Genomic DNA, 19,725 nt, shown 5'->3' with positions numbered 1-19,725 from the left:
GCTGCTACACAGGAAGCTCTGATTCTGCGGCTCCTGATGTAAGTAGTATTTGTTTGTGGTTTGGAATAAACAAGGTGGACTTGGTGGGACCGGGTTAGTACATGGTAGCAACGCTTACCGTTATTTTAAGTTGCAGAAGGGTTTATCAGATCATGATCCTTCCAAGTTGAACAGACTTACTGTGAAACATAAAGCCACATCTTCCTTGGTGTAGTTTATGCGAAGTGGGAGGTAAATAATAATCTGTATGTGCAAAAGTGGTTCAGTAGGTGGCTGAATGATGTCGTGTTGTTCTGTGTTTGCGCTTCCTCTCTGACAACGGGGCAGCTTCCAGTTCCAGCCCTCAGTGCCCCGAGTCGCTGGGCTTGGGATCCGGAGGAGGAGCGGAAGCGGCAAGAGCGGTGGCAGAAGGAGCAGGACCGCCTGCTGCAGGTAGCACGGGGTGGCGTGGGCCAGGAGGAGCGAAGCTGGCTTTCATGGCTTTTCTCTGGTCTGTGACAGCCAGGGTTGAGAAGCTCATTTAGAAAAACAACCAAAAAACACCAGCAGTCTTACAACAAATCTTTTTGTATGTAGCACATTTGCCATTAAACAATCACTTTTCCATTATGAAGGTTTCCAGAGTCACCCTTTTAAAAACATTATTTCACCCTTGTGTATGTTTTTGGAGAGTGCAGAGGGCACCCACTTAGGGTGAGAGGAGCACAGATTTTGTGATAACTTAGTTCCCATGAACTATTCACTAGGGCCGTTGCAGAATAATTCAACCCCCCTTGCAGTTTGCTAGGGGCTTTTATGAATTACAGCCATGGTCCAAGGGTATTCTGAGAGTCTACCCTTTCCTAACATCTGCATTTTAATTCAATATAAGCTTTTTTCCTACTGTAGGGACTAAAATTTGATTGGTAAAATAAAAATAAAATTACTGTCTTTAAAGGTTGAGGTGAAGGTTGAAAAGGTAGCAGAAGTGTCAATGAAAAAGATTCTGCTTAATATCAAAATTTAATCTGTGGATTAATATGCCATGTTTTCTTATAGGAAAAATATCAACGTGAGCAGGAGAAACTGAGGGAAGAGTGGCAAAGGGCCAAACAGGAGGCCGAGAGAGAGAATTCCAAGTACTTGGATGAGGTAGTGCCGGGACACGCCTCCTTACTTCCCTCCCTTCTGTTTACCTTGTTGGTGGAATTAGCCTAGCAGCAGGAGACACCTCATTTCCCTCCACTTTTGGCCACATGTGCACCTATGTAGCTCTTTGACAAATACAGTGAGCTCTGATTTATTAGATTTTTGCTTTGATGTTTCAACCTTTCTCCTAGTTTTTCTAATGCACATTAAATAATTATATTAATAGAGCATAAGTGCATCTTCCTCTTCTAAGTTACATCTTGGTCACTCATGCATGGCTTTTTTTCTTGATAGTAATAAAATGCTTATTTTTCTGAATGGTGTTCTGGGCCTACTATGATTAGTACTATCTAAAACTGAATATATGTTTCTAGATGAAATTATAGAAATGCACAAATTCAGATGGATTTCTTTTTTTTACCGGTCACCTAGGAACTGATGGTCCTAAACTCAAACAGCATTTCTCTGACCCCACGGGAGCCCGATCTTGCCACTTGGGAAGCCAGCTGGAGTGAAGGGTCCAAGTCCTCCGACAGGGAAGGGACCCGAGCAGGAGAGGAGGAGAGAAGAGAGCACCAGGAAGAAGTTGCTCCTGAGGACCAAAGAAAGAAGCTGCAGGAACAATTCACTCTGGAGAGGGAGAAGGAACTGAAGCAGCAACAGCAGCAGGAAGAGCAGGAGGAGTGGTTTCGGGCCCAGGCTGAAGAGCAGAAGCGCCGTGCAGAAGAGCAAAGGCTCCATGCAGAAGAGCAGAGGCTCCATGCAGAAGAGCAGAGGCGCCAGGCAGAAGAGCAGAGGCTCCATGCAGAAGAGCAGAGGCGCCAGGCAGAAGAGCAGAAGCGCCATGTAGAAGAGCAAAGGCTCCATGCAGAAGAGCAGAGGCGCCAGGCAGAAGAGCAGAGGCGCCAGGCAGAAGAGCAGAGGCGCCAGGCAGAAGAGCAGAGGCGCCAGGCAGAAGAGCAGAAGCACCAGGCAGAAAGGGAGAGGGAAACGTCGGTCAAAATATACCAGTATAGGAGGTCCGTTCCCATAGTTGGAGAGCTCAGGGATTTTAGATTGGCCTTGCTCAGCTATCTCCACCCCACACTTCAAAGGCACCTCCTGGCTCTTCCTGCTCCATATCACCCATTCTCTACACAAGCGAACACAGCCCAGTGGAACCTTTAAATCCTTACCTATCATGTCACCTTATTTCCCAAAGCTCTTAAGTGCTTCCTGTCACGTCATAACACCATCCAGTGTCCTCACCGTGGCCTAGAAGGCTGGCATGAACCAGACCGTGGCCCTCTCACCTGCCTTGTGGCACCTACCACTCTCCCCCTCACTCTCTTCCAGCCACACCAGCCTCCTTTTTCTTTCTTGAAAATGCCCAGCATTTTCTGCCCTTGGACTTCGATATTTTCTGGTCTCTCTGTTTGGAGAAATCATCCATCACATTTGTATGTCTTGCTCTCTCATTTTCTTCTAGTCTCTGCTCAGGTATCACCTTAGACTTTTTAGAATATCTGATCTAAAATACATACCTCTTCCCCACACTTTCTATCTGTATATGCTCACTCTGTTTAATATTATGCATTTTGGCTGCCTGCCTCGGTAAGATGTAAGCACAATGAGGCCAATAAATTTGTTTCATTTACTTCTGTAGCCTGGTCTTAGAGCAGTACTAGAACAGGGTGGGCACTTAGCATATACTTGTGGAGTGAATGAGTGAATGAAAAATTGCAAATGCCTGTTGGCAGTAGTGAGTCTGTTTTCTGCAGTGATTAGTTGAAATAGCTTTATATGTTTAGTTTTTAACCCACATACCATTTGTATAAAGAGACTTGAATAACATTATTTTGGTATCCTTATCTTAAACTCGGGGAAGGCCTTAAAGTCTACTATTTTTGACTATAATTTTTTTTCATCTAATATTTAGGCCTATTGATTCCTATGATATACCAAAGAAGGAAGAAGAATCTTCAGGTTTGCTTCCTAGTGACAGGTGTGTAGAACGTTTCATTGTAATTCAGTTGCTGGTAATTGGGCTTCAGATGAACATTCCAGATGATTTGTAGAACTACTTTAGGCCTTTGTCATTCGTGGGATACAAAGAGAATTTGCCGGTTGATCTTTGTACAGTTAGCTTTTGCTGAGTGACCAACTACTCCCAAACTTAGTGACTTATGATTTCGCGGGTCAGCATTGTGGATTGAGCTCAATTGGGTAGTCTTTTCAGTTGACTGGGCCCATGTGTGCATGTGCTATCAGTCACCTGGGCAGCTCTGCTTTTGGAGGTTGGCTGGCTGTCCCACTGGAGCAGGGAGAGCAACCGGGTCATGTGTCTTTCAACATTCAGGGGGCCAGTGGGGTCTTATATAGGACAAGGAAAAGAGAATTAAAGAGAAGAAGCCTGCAAGGCATCTTGAGGTCTAAGTTATTATCTGAAGTAAAGTCACAGGCCAGCTCAAGTTCATGGAGAAGAGAACTCTACCTCTTTGTGGGAAGAGTCACTTTGCAAGGGGAATGCACACAGATTGGGGAAGAACTGTGTCCCTGTTTTGTAATTCAATGCAACCTTTATTTTAAAAAGGTTATGAACAATGACTTAAAATTATCCTCAGAAAGGTTACATATGGACAGCTGAAATGAGAATGATAACCTTTCTCTTAGGCAGTTTGGTTAGAACGACTGGTCACTTTTAAGGAATGAAGATAAGATTTCAGATATCTGAAAGGTTATACATGTCTTAAAATTTTCTAAACCATTGTTTTAACGTTTTAAAGTAATTTTTAAAATGCTTTGCAGTTTTGAAATCAATAAGGACTTCTAAACAGAGTCTGTCTATAAATATCCCATGTAGACCCATTAACTTGTGCTTTCAGAGTTGAAAATTTTCCTTTAGGAAGTTTGTCTGTCTTGTTAGATACAAGGAAAGATTTGTATCTATAGGCAGTCAGGATGACTGAATAGGCCTCAGAGTAGAAAGGGAAGAGGAAAGAAAGAAAGAGGTAGTAATGCCCTGACAAATAAATAGGCTAAAAAAACCTAGTGATTGATGACCTCATTAATAATGACTCTCTGGGTAACTATAGATCATTAACATGTTTATCTCTTTTTTAAAGGTATGAACTTATTTAACTATTTTTAAAAAAGCTGTATTTATATATTTCATTACCTTGGGAAAAAAACTAAAATGCAGAGAAAGGAAACTTAAGGAATCCTGGAAAATATGAAATACCTCCAGTCAGTCCTGATAGAGCATGCCCTAGCAGCCCCGAGGAGTGTGGCTACACATATGGCAATAAGGGTTTTCTTCTTTGTAAACACAAGTAAAATTATTCACAAATGCAGCTGTCTACCAGTTGTGATACATTATTATGCATTACAGATTATTGCATTGCATACCATGCATAAGTATAATATTGCATATTATTTTATAATATTGTATATTATACATTGTTATTGCTACTATTATTTTTGAAGCTCAGTGTGCTTAGTATAATGAGAATGAGATCAGCACGTGTTGATTTATAGATCTAAATCTTACTGCTACAACAGCATTAGGCATTTTTGGAAGTTAACTGTGCAATATGTTTTAGTACCTCTTTGGAATGCATGGCTAGCATTTGGTACATTGCTGTTCTAGAGTAGTCAGTGGTATCTTAATGCCCAGGAAGGGGACATCATGACCCTGGGGCAATGTGGAGGAAGGTGGGACAAACTGACTTTAGGTGATCCGATGGCAGATGTCTTGTAAGCCTGGTAAGATTGAGATCTGGATCAGAGTGCACATTGACAAAAATTGACCAATAAATTATAGTCTTAATCATTGTACAAGCTGGAGAGGTACCGTCACATGTTTATATCTTTTTCTAGCACTTCACTCCTCTCTGTTTTAGGGGTGTCACTGTTTTCCATTAGTTTGTGCAGTATGAAAAATCCCTTGGTTTAAAAATAAATAGACATGAAATAAATCAACTGCTTTAAAAAGCAATCTTTTTTAGTGTTTTTACTTCATAAATGTGAAAAAGATGTTATTAATGAGATATACTTAATATATTGTGTTCTGTGTTTTAGGAATAAATCCAGATCTACTACTGAACTGAATGATTACCCTACAAATAAAAATGGTAAATCTGATATTTTTTCAAATTTCTTCACAATTGTTTATTTGTGGTATCACATTACGAAAAATATTTTAAAGGTCAAGATATTTCAGATTTATTAAGATTACATAATTAAAATACTTACTGAATATTTTTAGATCTACGTGGAAAAATAACAAAACAACTATCTTGTTCTTATTTTGGCTTTATTTTATAATGGAAAAAGTACTGGGAAATTAAAATGGTTTTTAAATTGATAACGAAATGTGTGGGAATTTTGCAAAGCAATGCTGATGCAGCTTTTATAGTAGATTTCATCTTGCAGTTGAAGAAATGGTAAGGAAAAGATTTTTGCAGAATACTAGGGGCCTTAAAATTATATACTAATTTGAAATTTTAAATGCCAAAATGTCAACAAATCCAAAATGATAACTTCACTAAGTTTGCAAAAACAATTTGGAACTTGATATTGTTAGTATAAAGTATATTTCTGAAGAATGCATATAACTAACTGAAATCATGTAACTCTGAAAAAATACCCCTAAGCAATAATCATCATTTTAAGCAGGGTTAGCATACTATGATTTGCAAAGTAGGCTTGCTTGATCAGTTAACATGAATGGATGAAGGTCCAGGGTGAGAATTAAGGTGGACATGCCTATCCAAGTGGACAGCCACTCCCCAGCTCCATCCTGTCCTTGCCCTGTGGGAGAATGCAAACCTCTGACTGCCTGTTCTTTCTGCTGTAAAAGAAAAGTTAAAAAATAAAAATCTCTATTTTTGTATTATCTTTTATGTACTGACAAGGGATTTGAAAATATTTAAATCACTGTGAACAAAAGAGGACGTCTACTGGCCACAGTGGTCTAGTGGCAGCTAGATTGTAACCTCTGTTTAAAGCTTGATAGAATTTATAGTTTCTATTAGTATTCATGGTTCTATGATTGCCCCTTTCCTTGAATATGCAGGACCTTCATTATCTGGTGCTATTTTAACTTTCCAGCCTGTTTTGCTATTTTTCCCTTAAGGAACTCTTAACTATAACCAAATTATCCTCTCTCAATTCGCAACTTACCACATACTTTCTGATGTGGTTCCTCTGGCCCACCTTTCCCTATTTATATTTCCTTGTTTCTTCTTCCCTGAACTTGCCTTTAGCCACCATTATAGTGTAAGTACTTAATTATTCACGAACTGTTTTTAACCTGCAGTGATTACAATTCTTTCCTGAAATTAAACACATGACCGTTAGTAACAGCAACTGTGAACCTCTGGAGTAATCATGTTAATATTTATGGTTTGTACCATTAATCTGGTTATTTTGTATGCATATTTTATTCCGTTTATTGACTAAATGCAAGCTCCTAAATAGCAAGCAATGGAAGGTATTAAATATTTGATTCAAAAACTTGGTTATACCAAAAGGCACTTTTAAAATAGAAAACATTTGTTTAACATCTGACCAAATTGAAAAGGTGTGCTTATAGACAGATGGAAACAGGTGTGTGTAAGAAACCTTTGGGCTTACTCATTGCTTTTACTGGAAGATGAACCAAGGCATAGACAATGAATTTTGAAACAAAGGCAGTAGCAGAGAATCTAGAGAAAGAAAGAAAATAAATCCTTAGATAACATTTCCTAATCCAAATTAAGGTATAAATGATACTTTAAAATTGTGAATGTTTTACCCAAATCAGAAATTAATCAGCAGATCCAAGAGATGAATATCTCAAGGTAAAACCTGATTTAATTGTCATTAATAAATTCAACATTCAAATTATAGTTCTGTCTGTTTCCTAGAGTAAAAATAAGTCTGATAACATTCATGGATTATTATTTGGATAGCTCGAATATTTTTCATGTTGACAAAAGCCACCTTAATGATTGAATATGCTCTCATTCCTACAATTTGGTCACGACTTTGATCATGCACACATGGGTCATGTCATGCCGACATGCATGCATGTATGTCTTCTCTGTCTCCCTAGCAGAAGTGTAAATTTTTTGAAAGAAGACAATTCCCTGTTTCCTTACAGAGTTGCCATTTGAGCATGTGCTTGATTGATTTCTAGATGAGCAATCTGTAACTGAATAATACTGAGACTAATACTAGTTCTTTCTTTTTTAGACAGCTGCCTTAGTTTTCTCCAGTGTGTTCTGTGGTGTGCCTCTGGCTATGGGCTGGAATTTCCAGGAGTAGGAGGCATTACTTTATGTTCACATGCAGCAACCTTCTTAAGAATCAATAATGTTTACACATGTGTACAATGTCACATGTCAAGGTGCACTGCATTTGGAGGTTTATCACTTTTTAAAATGTACTAATTCTGAAGCTTTTGACATGTTTTTAATTTAGAAAGCAATAAATATTTAGACCGAATTGGGAGCTCTAGCCCTTCACAGAGGAGCTCCAAGAAGGAGCAAGGACCATCAGAAGCGGAGTTGGAGAGACAACAAATCCTTCAGGAAATGAGGAAGAGAACATCCCTTCACAATGACAACAGCTGGATCCGGCAGCGCAGTTCCAGTGTGAACAAAGAGCCTATTTGTCTGCCTGGGATCATGAGAAGGTGAGAGACATTTTAGGAATTATTTTCTCCCCGTCTTTACTATGAGGCAGATATTTAATTTATAGACATGCTGGTGCTTTGGGTAGATGAGAGGTCATGATAATTCTTCTATTTGCCTAAGATTTGGTGAGAGAAAGGGAAGTTGGGCAAATGTCATCGAGCACTGTTATGTGTCAGACACAGCCAGTTGCTTGATTTACATCATCTAATCTGGGGAAAATGTTTTGAGGTGGGAATAGTAATTCTGTTTTCCTATATAAGGAAACTGGCCCAAGCAGGAAGATACTTGGACAAAAATCACATGGTTAATAGGTTGCAAATCAGAATGTGGAACTCTGGGGTGAGATCCAGATGCTTAAGTAATGCATGCTACTCTTGGTGCTTTCTTGACCGCTGAACTTGAACAAATAGATGTTTCATTTTTTTAAATTTCATGTTTACAATGAGATATGATTAGATTGGAATCATGATCGTGGGGTTCAAAAAGTATCCAAACTTAATTTTTATAGCCTTAAGAAGGTAAAGATGTAGGTGTTAATTGGAGATGAGTGGAGGAACATTTTAAAAGATATCTCTTGGGTAAGTGAATTCTGTGGTATTTCCTTATCTGACAAAACAGACTGGAAAAAATTATTTGTACCATATTACAGAGAAAGAGCTAATTATCTCAATATATAGATAACTTTTTTAAAATCAGAAAATAAGCCCTAACTTTATAAAAAAAAATCAATGATATGAACAGTCAGTTCATAGGCAAAAGAAACACAAAGCCAATAAACACAAAAGATCAATGCTACTCCTACAACAATGATGTATCTCTTTTGTTTAAAGGATTTGTGAGGAGTTAAAATTGATTAAGCTTGTTGCCAATTGGTTGGACAGTTTTTCAGTATGTATGAAGCAAAAGTTTATATATCTGTATTCTGAGCAATTTGGTTTCTGGCATTCTGGATATATTTGGATAAGTATGCAAAGATATATTGAAGGATATACATTTAAACATTCTTGGCAATGGCAAAAGAAAAGAAAAAAGTCACGTCTACTATTAAGAGGTATTAGTGGTTGAATAAGTAGTGGCATACCAATAAGATCAAATACTATATGACTATTTCATTAAAGAATGAAAGAGACATGTTGCTACATAATATACCACCTGAAAACTTAGTGGGTTAAAGTAATTAATCATCTCACAATTCTGAGGGCTTACTAGGTAGTTCTTTGCATGGTGTTGGTTGGCGCACTTGAGCAGCGATAGTCTTTTAGATTAGGAGTTAGGAACCTTTTTTATGTAAAGGACAAGGTAGTAAATAATTTAGGTTTTGCAGCCAACATAGGTTTCTGACATATATTGTTTTTTCTTTTTAATCACTCTTTGGATGTGTAAAAAATATTCTTAGTTCATGAGTTGGCAGTGGGCTATAATTTGCAGCTTGATGTAGAGGCTCACTGAGGTCTCAGCTGGGGTGATTGGTTGGGAGCCTCTGTTCTCTGTGTGGTCCTCTCCACATAGCTCTCTGGGCTTCCTCATGGCATGGAACCTGGGTTCAAAGAAGGGGAGCTTGCAACAGGACAGTCCCTAATAAGCCAGTGCTTATCACCATGTGTGTCATGTTCGCTGATGCCTCATTGGCCAAGTTAGTCATGTCGCCATGCCCAGAGTCAGCGGGAGGGGGACATGGATACCAGAAGGCATGATGCATTGCCGGACCCTAAAGTAGTCTATCATATGAACAGACATGAAGATAGTTCTAAGATAATATATGTTAAATGGAGAAGAAGTTATTGAAGATTGTGTTGTGGGAAAATCCTATTTGTTTTGTTAAGACTATTAAGTACACAAGCACATTGTGTATGTATATAGACATGTCTTTATGTCCATATGTAAATTTGTATGTGTGCCTGCATATGTGAGAAAGGGTCTGGAAGGACACACAGTTGACAGTGGCTACCTCTGGGGGTTGGGGCAGGTAAGCTGTCAGTGAGGGGGGACTTTTACTCTCCCTCAGATAACCCTTCTATATACAGCTGGAGTCTTTCTCCTTATGATGATACATCACTTTTATAATGCTAAAAAAATATTTCAAGCTTGAGATAAGAGAAAATTTTAAAGGCAATAAAATAAAAATTCTCCAACTAGAAAAAACCCTCATGATTTAGAGTTAAGAAGGATTCTCTAAAAGGTATATTTAAATCAGATTGTCAGCTAACTCCTATTTTGAATGCATATTCAGTTTAAGGGAAGTGACTGATGAATGCTTCTATAATGTGGACATTAAACAGTTGTTAGATTTGGGGGTTTGGGGGGTGTGTGAATGAAGGTTTCTCAGGAGGCATGGCCTGGGTTACTTTAGAATTGGGGCTTAGGTTTGGAAACCAGTACCGCCGCTGACCGGCTCTTACTAAGGACAAGTTACCTTCTTTGAGATTGTAAAATATCTTGCAGTGTTGTGAAGATTAAATAAGTTTAATATTTTTGTGAAAGCATCGAGCCTAATACCTGTCATGTTTAAGTGCATAAAATGTATTTTTTGGGTTGAATTTTAAAAAAGACTTTTAAGATTCATATGTCTAAACTGAAGATTTAAAGAATAAGTCTTTCTAGTCTTACTACAGTATTAGCTTTTATTTAAAAACTTTTTCCTTGTATTATTTTTCTTTCCACTTTGGTTGGTATTTATTCTTTTTACCTAAGCACCAAGTAAATGAAAATAAATGAAGGTTGATTGACATGTGAAACATCATGATGCCTCTGATGAAGACCAACTTTTACTTGTTAAAGGTAATTTTTCAGATGGTCCCTGACTTTCAATGGTTCAACTTACGGTTTTTTGACTTCACAATGGTATGAAACGGCAGGCATTCAGTAGGAACTGTACTTGCCCATACAACCATTCCATTGTTCACTATTGGTGCAGTATTCAAAAAATTACATAAGATATTAAACACTTTATCATAAAATGGGCCTCGTGATTTTTGTCCAACTGTAGGGTAATAATGAGTGTTGTGCATGTTTAAGGTAAGCTAGGCTGAACTGTGGTGTTCGGTAGGTTAGGTGAATTAAATGCAGTTGTGACATATGACAGTCTCATTTTATGATGCGTTTATCCAGATATCCAGATATAACGCCATCATAAATCAAGGAGTATAGTATATGTAACTATATTAGATTAATACCTACATGTAAAATATGTACAGTGGATATTTTTTAATGACTGTAATGATGAATGAAATAGATTTCCAGTTGAAGATAATCACATTATGTTGATGAATCCTTTTTGTGTTTCAGAGGCGAATCTCTAGATAACCTGGACTCCCCACGATCGAACTCTTGGAGACAGTCCCCTTGGCTCAATCAGTCTACAGGATTCCATGCCTCTTCCTCCATGCAAGACTTCAGTCGCCCACCACCTCAGCTGGTGTCCACGTCAAACCGTGCCTACATGCGGAACCCGTCCTCCAGTGTGCCCCCACCTTCCGCTGGCCCCGCAAAGACCACCACTGTGGGTGGAGCCCCCACCCCTCAAAACCATTCCCCTTCACCTTCACAGTCAGGTTCTCAGCTACGCAGCAGGTGAGGCCCTTCATGGTTTCTCTTTTTCTTCTCTTAGTCTCAGGTTTATTTTTTTGTAAAAATTTCCCCTAAACCTTGTTCAAGCTTTGCAATGAAAAAGAAAAATAAGCTCTCCTGAATGTGTCAAATTCAGTGTTCTTTTATCAAGTCAATTAAGAAGCTTTCTGTGTAACTCTAATAGCATTTATAGATGTTTCATGGAGACCTTTAAAACGTCTACTTACTGCCACTGTCTCGTTTGCCTGTGCTTGTGGTCAGTGTCTTAGATGTAAGACATACCTGAATAGTCCTATGTAGAATCATAAAAATATATAGCAGCTCATGAGTGCATCTCAAATTTATGAGTCAGAGCAGTATTATAAAATGTGTGACTATTTTCATGACACCATAGTACAAACTCATTTTATAGGAGCTGAGCATGAAAGAAAAGCATTTATAATGCAGCTCGTAGTCTGGAGAACTTTTAACTAGTTGGGTTAAAGAGATGTGAAGTAGGTTCGATTTTGCTTTTTGGGTTTTTGATTGCCAAAATGGTTGCTTGGCTGTTCTGGTTTGCTCAGGCTACTAGCAACAGAATTCTGTAGGTTGTATTGTTTGGGAACTACGTAAATTATGACAGGGTCCCAACTAGAAGCTGATCTTTTGATACGGAGTGAAGCTGAGATATCAACACAAGTTGGGTTTTTAGGTCTGTGTAGCTTCTCCACGGATCTCTTGTGCTTCACATGAGCACATACAGCAATGCTGCTGTCACCCCAGGGGAGTGCTACTGGCTGCACTATTCCATCACAAATGGAATACTTAAAAGGAGAAACATGTTGGGATTTTTGTTTATCAAGTAAGAGACTTTGGTAAGAAAACATTGTATATCAATTCAAAATGATTACATGTACCAGGATCTACAAAGTATGTATTAGAGTAGAGAGTTTGAATTGAGAGGTAAGGGGTTTGGGTTTATGGTAAATTTGGGTGCAGGGGAGGGAGGCAGAGGAGAGCGTACCCATTTACCTACCGAGAGCCCCACTCTAGGAGAATAGGGAATAGAGGGGACAGGTTATGGGCCGTAAGAAGGTCTGGATCTAGAGGGTGGCCCTCTTAACATCAGACACTCGGCAGCTACCGATACGCACTGTTTTGTGTCACTAGAGCGCTGTGCTCATGCTGTGGAGGTGCAAAGGTAAAGAAGGAGGGGCGCTACCTAACCACCTGGGGGAGGAAGTCAGATACTGGATCCAAAAGTAAAGTAGAAACCCTCCTTCTCCATCTAAACAGTAGCTGTCATTCACTTTTCATTTTCTTCTCCGCAGAGGCGTATAAGCCAGAGGCAGTCAGGAGAGCACTGATACTTTCTTTAACTGGAAAATTGGATAACTGAAGAAGAGAGTGAAAAATAAGGCAGGGAAGGTCGATTGTAAAAAACTTGCAATGCCTCTCGAAGGAAGTTTTAGCATTCTGAGGGGTGGGGTGCCATGATGAGGATCGTGGGCTTTGGCAGATTTAACTGGCGAGAGGATGGGGATTACAGGAGGGGAGGCCGTTGCTGAGTACAGATGTGATCTAAGGAGGGACATGAGCATCACGAAGTGCAAGATGGACGAATCACACTGAAATTGTTCCTTTATGTGAATAGATGTCAGGGGTGTCAGAGCTGCCATGGAGATTGTTCAAGGTTACCATGCAATCAAGGCATGCTTTAGTTGGCTGGTGAAAGTTTTTCTCCCACAGATACACAGAACCTTCCTTAAATTGTTATTCATGTTAATACCAGAGTGTGATTTTAAAATAAGAATCTTGAGCTGCACGGGTGAAAGCCTCCGTTCCATTCTTGTTCTGCATCTAGGTCAGTCAGTGGGAAGCGCATGTGTTCCTACTGTAATAATATTCTGGGCAAAGGAGCTGCCATGATCATCGAGTCCCTGGGTCTTTGTTATCATTTACATTGTTTTAAGGTGAGACTGAGGCGCACAGCTTGCAGGCCTGCAAAGCTTTGCTTGGAGAGCGCATGGCTGCTTTGAGCCGCTGGGTGTGGATGTGCCGCTAACAAGCTCTAGGTGTTGTATTTGTCAGTCTGTGCTGCATTCGAACCACAAATTGCTCGCTACGACTTAGTTTTCCAATCTTGAAGCTCGTTTTCAAACTTAAATCTACAAAAACTGTGCATTTCCTATCTCTAATCTGTTAGAATTCTATCAATAAAATTTATAGTACATAAATGCTTTTTCTTTAAGGTGCCATCATAGACAAACTTGAAATATAATTTATCAAGAGCTTACCAATGTTATTAACATCGTGGGGATATGCAATTTTCAAGTGTCTGAAAACTTAGCTATGCACAGGGAGAGTATGTAAAGAAAACCATTGTTAGTATTTTCTGTAATTGCACAGCCTGCTTATACCTGATAGGGTTTTGCACCAAAGAAGGAACTAAGGCCGTACCTGCTTGGTTTTGCAATACTCCTTTCTGGAGACATGTCTATTTGATTCTTAAACTTACACTGGGCCAGAGAAATGTTGCAGTGGTTGATCCTGGAGCCCCACAGACCACAGCTTGTTCAAGCTTGTACACTGCTGGCTTGGGCTGTTCCTAGGCAGAGCCGAATGAGTCAAGATAATTGGAGTTTGGGCCTGGGGAACCAAAATACCCAGCCTTGAAGCGAGGTGCTGTGTGAAAGCACAGGCTGGCTGGGGCGGTGGGGTGGAGCGGCCCACCGCAGGGTGGAGTGCTAGGAACCCGGGCTCCCTTCACCGCCACCGGTTCTTTCATGTGGTCCCATACCCTCCATTCCCCTGGGGGAATGAAGACTAAATTCCTTTAAACCAATCAGCAAATTATTTCTACTTTTCTTGGGTATATTTAGACTGATCATCTTGGCTCTTAATATTGGCTTTATGAATTCTTTAAAGTCTTATTTGGAAGGCTTGATTTTAATCTACTAATCATCCCTTGGCCTTTTTTTCTTCGCTGAAATATATATCTCAGAGCTTAGAAGCTGCATACTGCTCATGTTCCCCCTGCCCCCCATAGTGCCCCAAGCTTTCACGAGCTGACTAATTATAATTTTTTCTCGTCCCCCAGTGTGTGTCCTGTAAGTGTGACCTCGGAGGCTCTTCCTCAGGAGCCGAAGTCAGAATCAGAAACCAGCAGCTGTACTGCAACGACTGCTATCTCAGATTCAAATGTAAGAGAGCAAATCAAAGAGAAAATTTCTTGTCTTTTAAGGAGGACACGGGTTCCCATGCGTTTCCCTGAACCTCCAGCCAGCTCCCCATCAAGCTCACTGCCTTAGGATTCTGGGTTTTGGGAATCTTGATTTGTCCCCTTCAAAAAGGGTATATGGTAAATGAGTCACTGCTCAGGGTTCCAGCCACACAAGGGTGGGTTTGGGGGAATTAGAACACAGGTCCGAAGTCAGGCCAATGTCTTGTGTTATCTGCCCAGGGTCTGGAGAAATCTCTAATGACTCAAGAATACAAACAAACCAAAGCAGACAGTTAAATGAATCTTGTGACTTAGGCTACTGTAATCTGTTTCTTTACTAAGGATTGCTCTCTCATCACCACCTTATTTCCATTATTTAACAATGAACTTTGATTATGTGATTTAGAATATGACCAACTTTTAAAACTATTGTTTAGAGTAACAAAGAATAAGTCAATTTATGTTTTGTTAATATAATCATATATCTAGATATACAACATTTTTAAAAGGAGAGCATTAATTCTGATTATATGGTGTTTCAGTATCATTTTTGGAAAAGTTGACTTAAAAATAATTTCAAATGCTACTTTGTGTCTAAGCATGTGTTTGTGTGTTATAAAAGGTAGGGTAGCATAATTAGGTTGTATATTGTTTATAGCTACAGCAAGACAACCATTACTGCTGTTTGTTTATATTTTGAACCTTGATGCTGGTAACGTCTGTTTCTTCCTTACTGTGAAAGGGTGTTACAAGTGGTATCAGCAAAACCATTTGCTTTTGAACGCTGAGGTATTTATGTGGCCCCTTATGTGAAGAGTGCTTTGGAAATGGCTTAAGCCCAGTCAACTCTCTCTTATCTGTCGGTGGGTTCTGAGCCTTCTCACAGCCGCCGTCCAGTTTTTTCCTGGAGGCCGAGGCTGCGGTTGGAGAACGTCAAGGCTGGGCATGTACTGGGGGGAGTGTGTGTATGTGTGTGCGCTTTTCTCTCTCTCTCACCAGATCCCAAAGCCAAGTGGAAATGAGTTTTCGGAACCACCATTGTAAAATTGCCCATGTGTCTTTTCTCTCCTTCAGTACAAATAACAGAGAGTTGAGTGTAAATTGCACCTATATCAGTGGTTCATTTTTACTGCATTTTTTTTTTTTACAAATAAAGAATTCTAGAGCCCAGAGGTTGTGGTTTGCCTCACTTTATCCTAAGAGTGAGTGGCAGGTTACTCTTTCTACCCCACTGGGCCACTCTCTGAGTGACGACTGCTACGTGTCCCAGGTGGCAATATTCATGTGTTTCGAATCTAAGCATTTTTCTTTCTTCTCTCCTTGCCTGATCAGCTGGACGGCCAACCGCCATGTGATGTAAACCTCCACACGAAAGCACTGTTGCAGATAGAAGAAGAGGTGGGGGCTGCTGATGTAGATCTATAAATATGTGTTGTATGTCTATTTGGCTTTCTTTTTTAAAAAAACAATAACTTTTTTTTTTGCTTCTTTAGATTATATAGGAACATTGTAGTCTTGGTAGAATCTGTATTTTGTTGTTGTTTATTTATAAGGAAGTAATTATGTGTGGGGGAAAAGTGCAGTATTTTGAATTCAGCATCTTAAAAGCACAAGAGAAAAAAATAAGAACTTAAAAATATTTTTGAAGCTGACAATGATCTAGATTGACTTTCTAGTGGTGTTTTGAAGAGGATATTTTATCTTTTTTTTTTTTAAAGGTTCTTAAACATCATCTGAAATAGTTAATATAAATATGTAATTGCCTTTGCTCTGTTTATTGTAATGTGTTCTAAATTAATGCAGAACCATATGGAAAATTTCATTGAAATCCATCCCCAAATTTGCTTTCTGTATCCTTCCTTGCACCTATGTAATATGACTTAAAAATTTACTTTATGTAACATTTTATTTGCTTGATGAGGGGAGCTCTATTTTCCTTAACAATAGAAAGCTGCTTATTTTCATTAATGAAAAATAACCATGGTTTGTATACCGGAAGTTTTCTCCTGAAACTAGTGAACCTTTCTGTTCAATTGCATTTGTAAATAAACTTGCTGATGCATTTATGGAGTAGTGGTTCTTTTTCTTCTGTGTGTGTGTGTCTGTCTTTAGGCCTTTTAATCATATTTCAGTATGTGCCTCTTTTGGATATTGTTTTATTTAGCAGATTTACTTAAAGTATAAATTGACATCATAAACGGCACATATTTAAAGTGTGCAATTTGACAAATTTTGTCGTGTGTACACCTGTGAAAATACATCATAGTCTTAATGTTTTAACTGAAATTTTAATGAACTTTTAATTTTTGATAAAGGTTTTTGAATGTTTTTGAATATAATATATTTTTATGGTAAGAGGTGATGTGAGTGATGAATTGTTGGATCATTTGAATAAATTCTTTTGCTAGCCCAGTAATGAAAGAGAAAATTGAGTTTAGAAAATATATGGAGCAATAAATGTACACTAATGTTTCAGAAATCTGGAGTGGGGATGCAAGAATACAAAACTTTAGCATGCTTTCAGCAAAAATATAAACTTGTTTGAATCCTTTAATAATAATGTAAGCGGAGTGGATGATACTAGGAATTGAAAACTGTATTGGAATAGGTTTAAAATATATAGTTAAGTGTTAATGTGGGAGAAAGTTAAAAGCTTTATTTAGCACTTATTCTTTATTTTTTATTAAAGTAATATGTGTTTATTGTCAAATGCCCTCCAAAGCATAAATACTGTAATTCTAAGATTCCTGATAAAACCCATACAACGTTTGTGTTTTATTTGTCAACATGGGCAAAGAGGAGGGGAAGAGGACTTTACTCTCTACGTACATTAAGGCATGGAACTTTTTCAGTGCTAAATTTAGGAAGGAAAGTAGCATGAAAATTGAATTTGTTCTGTTTAAGAATTTAATTTTAGCATTTTACTTGGAATGTTCAGATGTATTGGAGTGAAAACCAACCAAAGAAAGTGAAAATATCTGAATTCCAATGAATAGACATAGAATAATAACAACTGCCTGATTGTTAGAGTTGAGAGACATGCCTAATAGGGTGTGTCAGAGTTGGGATTTTCCTTGTTTTATTTAGCACTTTAACATCCTTCCCTGAAATCTGGAAGGGGGATTAAAAGGCAGGCTAAAGCAAGTTCCAGTTCATGCCAGTAAAAATGGCATTTAAAAACTAATTTGTGCTTAAAATCCATGCATTGGAGGTAGAAAAACAACTTCCAGGTTCTTCATAAAACATGTAGATGCTGGAAGTAAGTGTGATGACTACTAAGCAAGCCTTATTCTCATACAGAAGAGACAGGGACATACCCAGGCACATTCTAGTACATGGTAGAGGAGACCAGGCCTATGAGAGAAACCGTGAGAAGGGAGAGAAGTGACTTCATAGCAGAATAGATATTTGAACTACATCTTTAAGGGCAGATACAATCAACTGAGCATGTGAAAGGAACAAAATACCATTTCTGAGTTAAGATCAACATCCCAGTGCTTCCTCCCTTACTCTGTATTCCCACTAAATCTTACACACTTTGTCCTGTGTTGCAAAGGAGTGAGACTACTAGATATGTTCTGTGTGATCATGTATCATGAACTGGTGAAGATCTGACTTAGGGTGGTGAGACCTGACAAAAGGACTAGATTGATGGATGAGTGATCCCAACTCATGGATGTGACCGGACCTCAAGACAAACAAATGAATAACTCTAGGCCCTCAAGCCTGGGTAGCTCAGAGACTGATAATTTTTTTTATTTTTAGAGATGGGGTCTCATTCTGTCACTCAGGCTAGAGTACAGTGTCTTAATCATAGCTCACTGCAACTTAAGAACTCCTGGGATCAAGCGATCCTCTCACCTCAGCTTCCCAAGTAGCTGGGACTACAGACGTGAGCCATCGTGTCCGGCAGTTACTAATATTTGTTTGGACTGAACATACTGCAGGGTTGATATACATTTAGAAGTGTCTAAAGGTAGCTGAAAATATTGGATTGGGTTTAAATTGCAAGAGAAAGAAATATCCATTAATTCTCAAATTGACTTCAAGTTTATTTTCTGACCCAAGAGAAAGAAAGTTGATTCATCCAGCATTTCAATAATATTAAAGAAGCACATCATTCTGGTTGTTTGGCCATCTACAATGTTGGCATGATCCTTAGGCTCGTTACTACCATGGTTGTAAGATGGTTGATGGGCTTCCTGCTTCCTTGTTCTTGTCTACTGAAAGAGAGGCTAACTTCTTACTGCTCTCAAGTGTGTAGGAAAACTCCCCAGAAGCCTTCAGCAAAACACCTCTCTTCTTGTTGGCTGGACTTATTTGTTTACCTTTGAACCAAGAGGAATCCCATTCCCATGATAATCAGGACCCCCTTCGATGAAGATCAACTTGCAATCTTGTTATGGTGAATCAAGGGGGTGGAGGGGGGGTCTTATGGAATGAATGTTGGGAAGTCAATCTCAATATTTACCATAGTTAGCTTTTGTGAATTCTCTCAAGATAGTTACTGAGTACTTGCATTATATAAGACCTTGTCTTCAATGATTTAAACAATATATAGAGAGGGGACAAGGAGCTTCCCTTCAATTGTACCCAATAAGGATCATGTGTGGGAGTGGCAACCTGATTGAAAATTTGATGTGTTCTAGCAAATATAAAAGAGCTTATGGTAATGACGAGATGAAAAACTGGGAACCTGGTAATTTGTGAATCCTTTTAAAGTGTGAGAAATAGCTCATAATTTTTCTGTTTTTTTTTTTTTTTTTTTTTTTTACATAAAAGCTCATGAAAGCGAATCACAAAATTAATATTCACCCTTTTATGATTAAATTTTAAACACTTGAGTTTATGGATTTTTACATACTGATATCCCATGGTATCGTTTTAACACATTTAGGTGACCTATTAAGTCTCTTGATTATTGTTTGACAACTCTATGTGAAGCTCTTTCATGCTTACACTATAAAGATCCTCAAAGCTCTTTATAGATAAGTGTTTTTCATAATACCTTTTCTGTGGAATATTATCATAACTCTGTGCTATTAAAATTAGATTGGAGCAGGAATAGGACTTACTCAAAATCCCCATGGGAGAGGCCCTATTAGAATCAGGAAAACAATGCAGCAGTTTTTTCTAGGTAGGTTATATTCAGGCTTTTAACTTATATAT

General features: G+C 38.7%; 1 protein-coding gene across 10 annotated transcripts in view; it reads left to right on the top strand.

The window, feature by feature from the left end:
* Nucleotides 1–16,621, top strand: part of LMO7 (LIM domain 7) — a 196,754-nt gene extending 180,133 nt beyond the window's left edge. For all 10 annotated transcript variants that reach the window (XM_012737046.2, XM_012737055.2, XM_012737054.2 and 7 more), the window contains 11 exons: nt 13–38; nt 328–432; nt 1,039–1,131; nt 1,561–2,147; nt 3,047–3,112; nt 5,188–5,240; nt 7,573–7,786; nt 11,073–11,357; nt 13,198–13,306; nt 14,434–14,536; nt 15,889–16,621. In XM_012737046.2, coding sequence (XP_012592500.2) covers nt 13–38; nt 328–432; nt 1,039–1,131; nt 1,561–2,147; nt 3,047–3,112; nt 5,188–5,240; nt 7,573–7,786; nt 11,073–11,357; nt 13,198–13,306; nt 14,434–14,536; nt 15,889–15,911 — 1,664 coding nt within the window. In that variant the 3' untranslated portion in view covers nt 15,912–16,621. The remainder of the gene's footprint in view (nt 1–12; nt 39–327; nt 433–1,038; nt 1,132–1,560; nt 2,148–3,046; nt 3,113–5,187; nt 5,241–7,572; nt 7,787–11,072; nt 11,358–13,197; nt 13,307–14,433; nt 14,537–15,888) is intronic.
* Nucleotides 16,622–19,725: the final 3,104 nt, after the last annotated feature.

The sequence above is a fragment of the Microcebus murinus genome, chromosome 13 (genome assembly GCF_040939455.1).
Source record: "Microcebus murinus isolate Inina chromosome 13, M.murinus_Inina_mat1.0, whole genome shotgun sequence".
Taxonomy (NCBI): domain Eukaryota; kingdom Metazoa; phylum Chordata; class Mammalia; order Primates; family Cheirogaleidae; genus Microcebus; species Microcebus murinus.
Note: the sequence above shows the minus strand (reverse complement) of the source record. Positions and strands in the feature narration are given on the sequence as shown.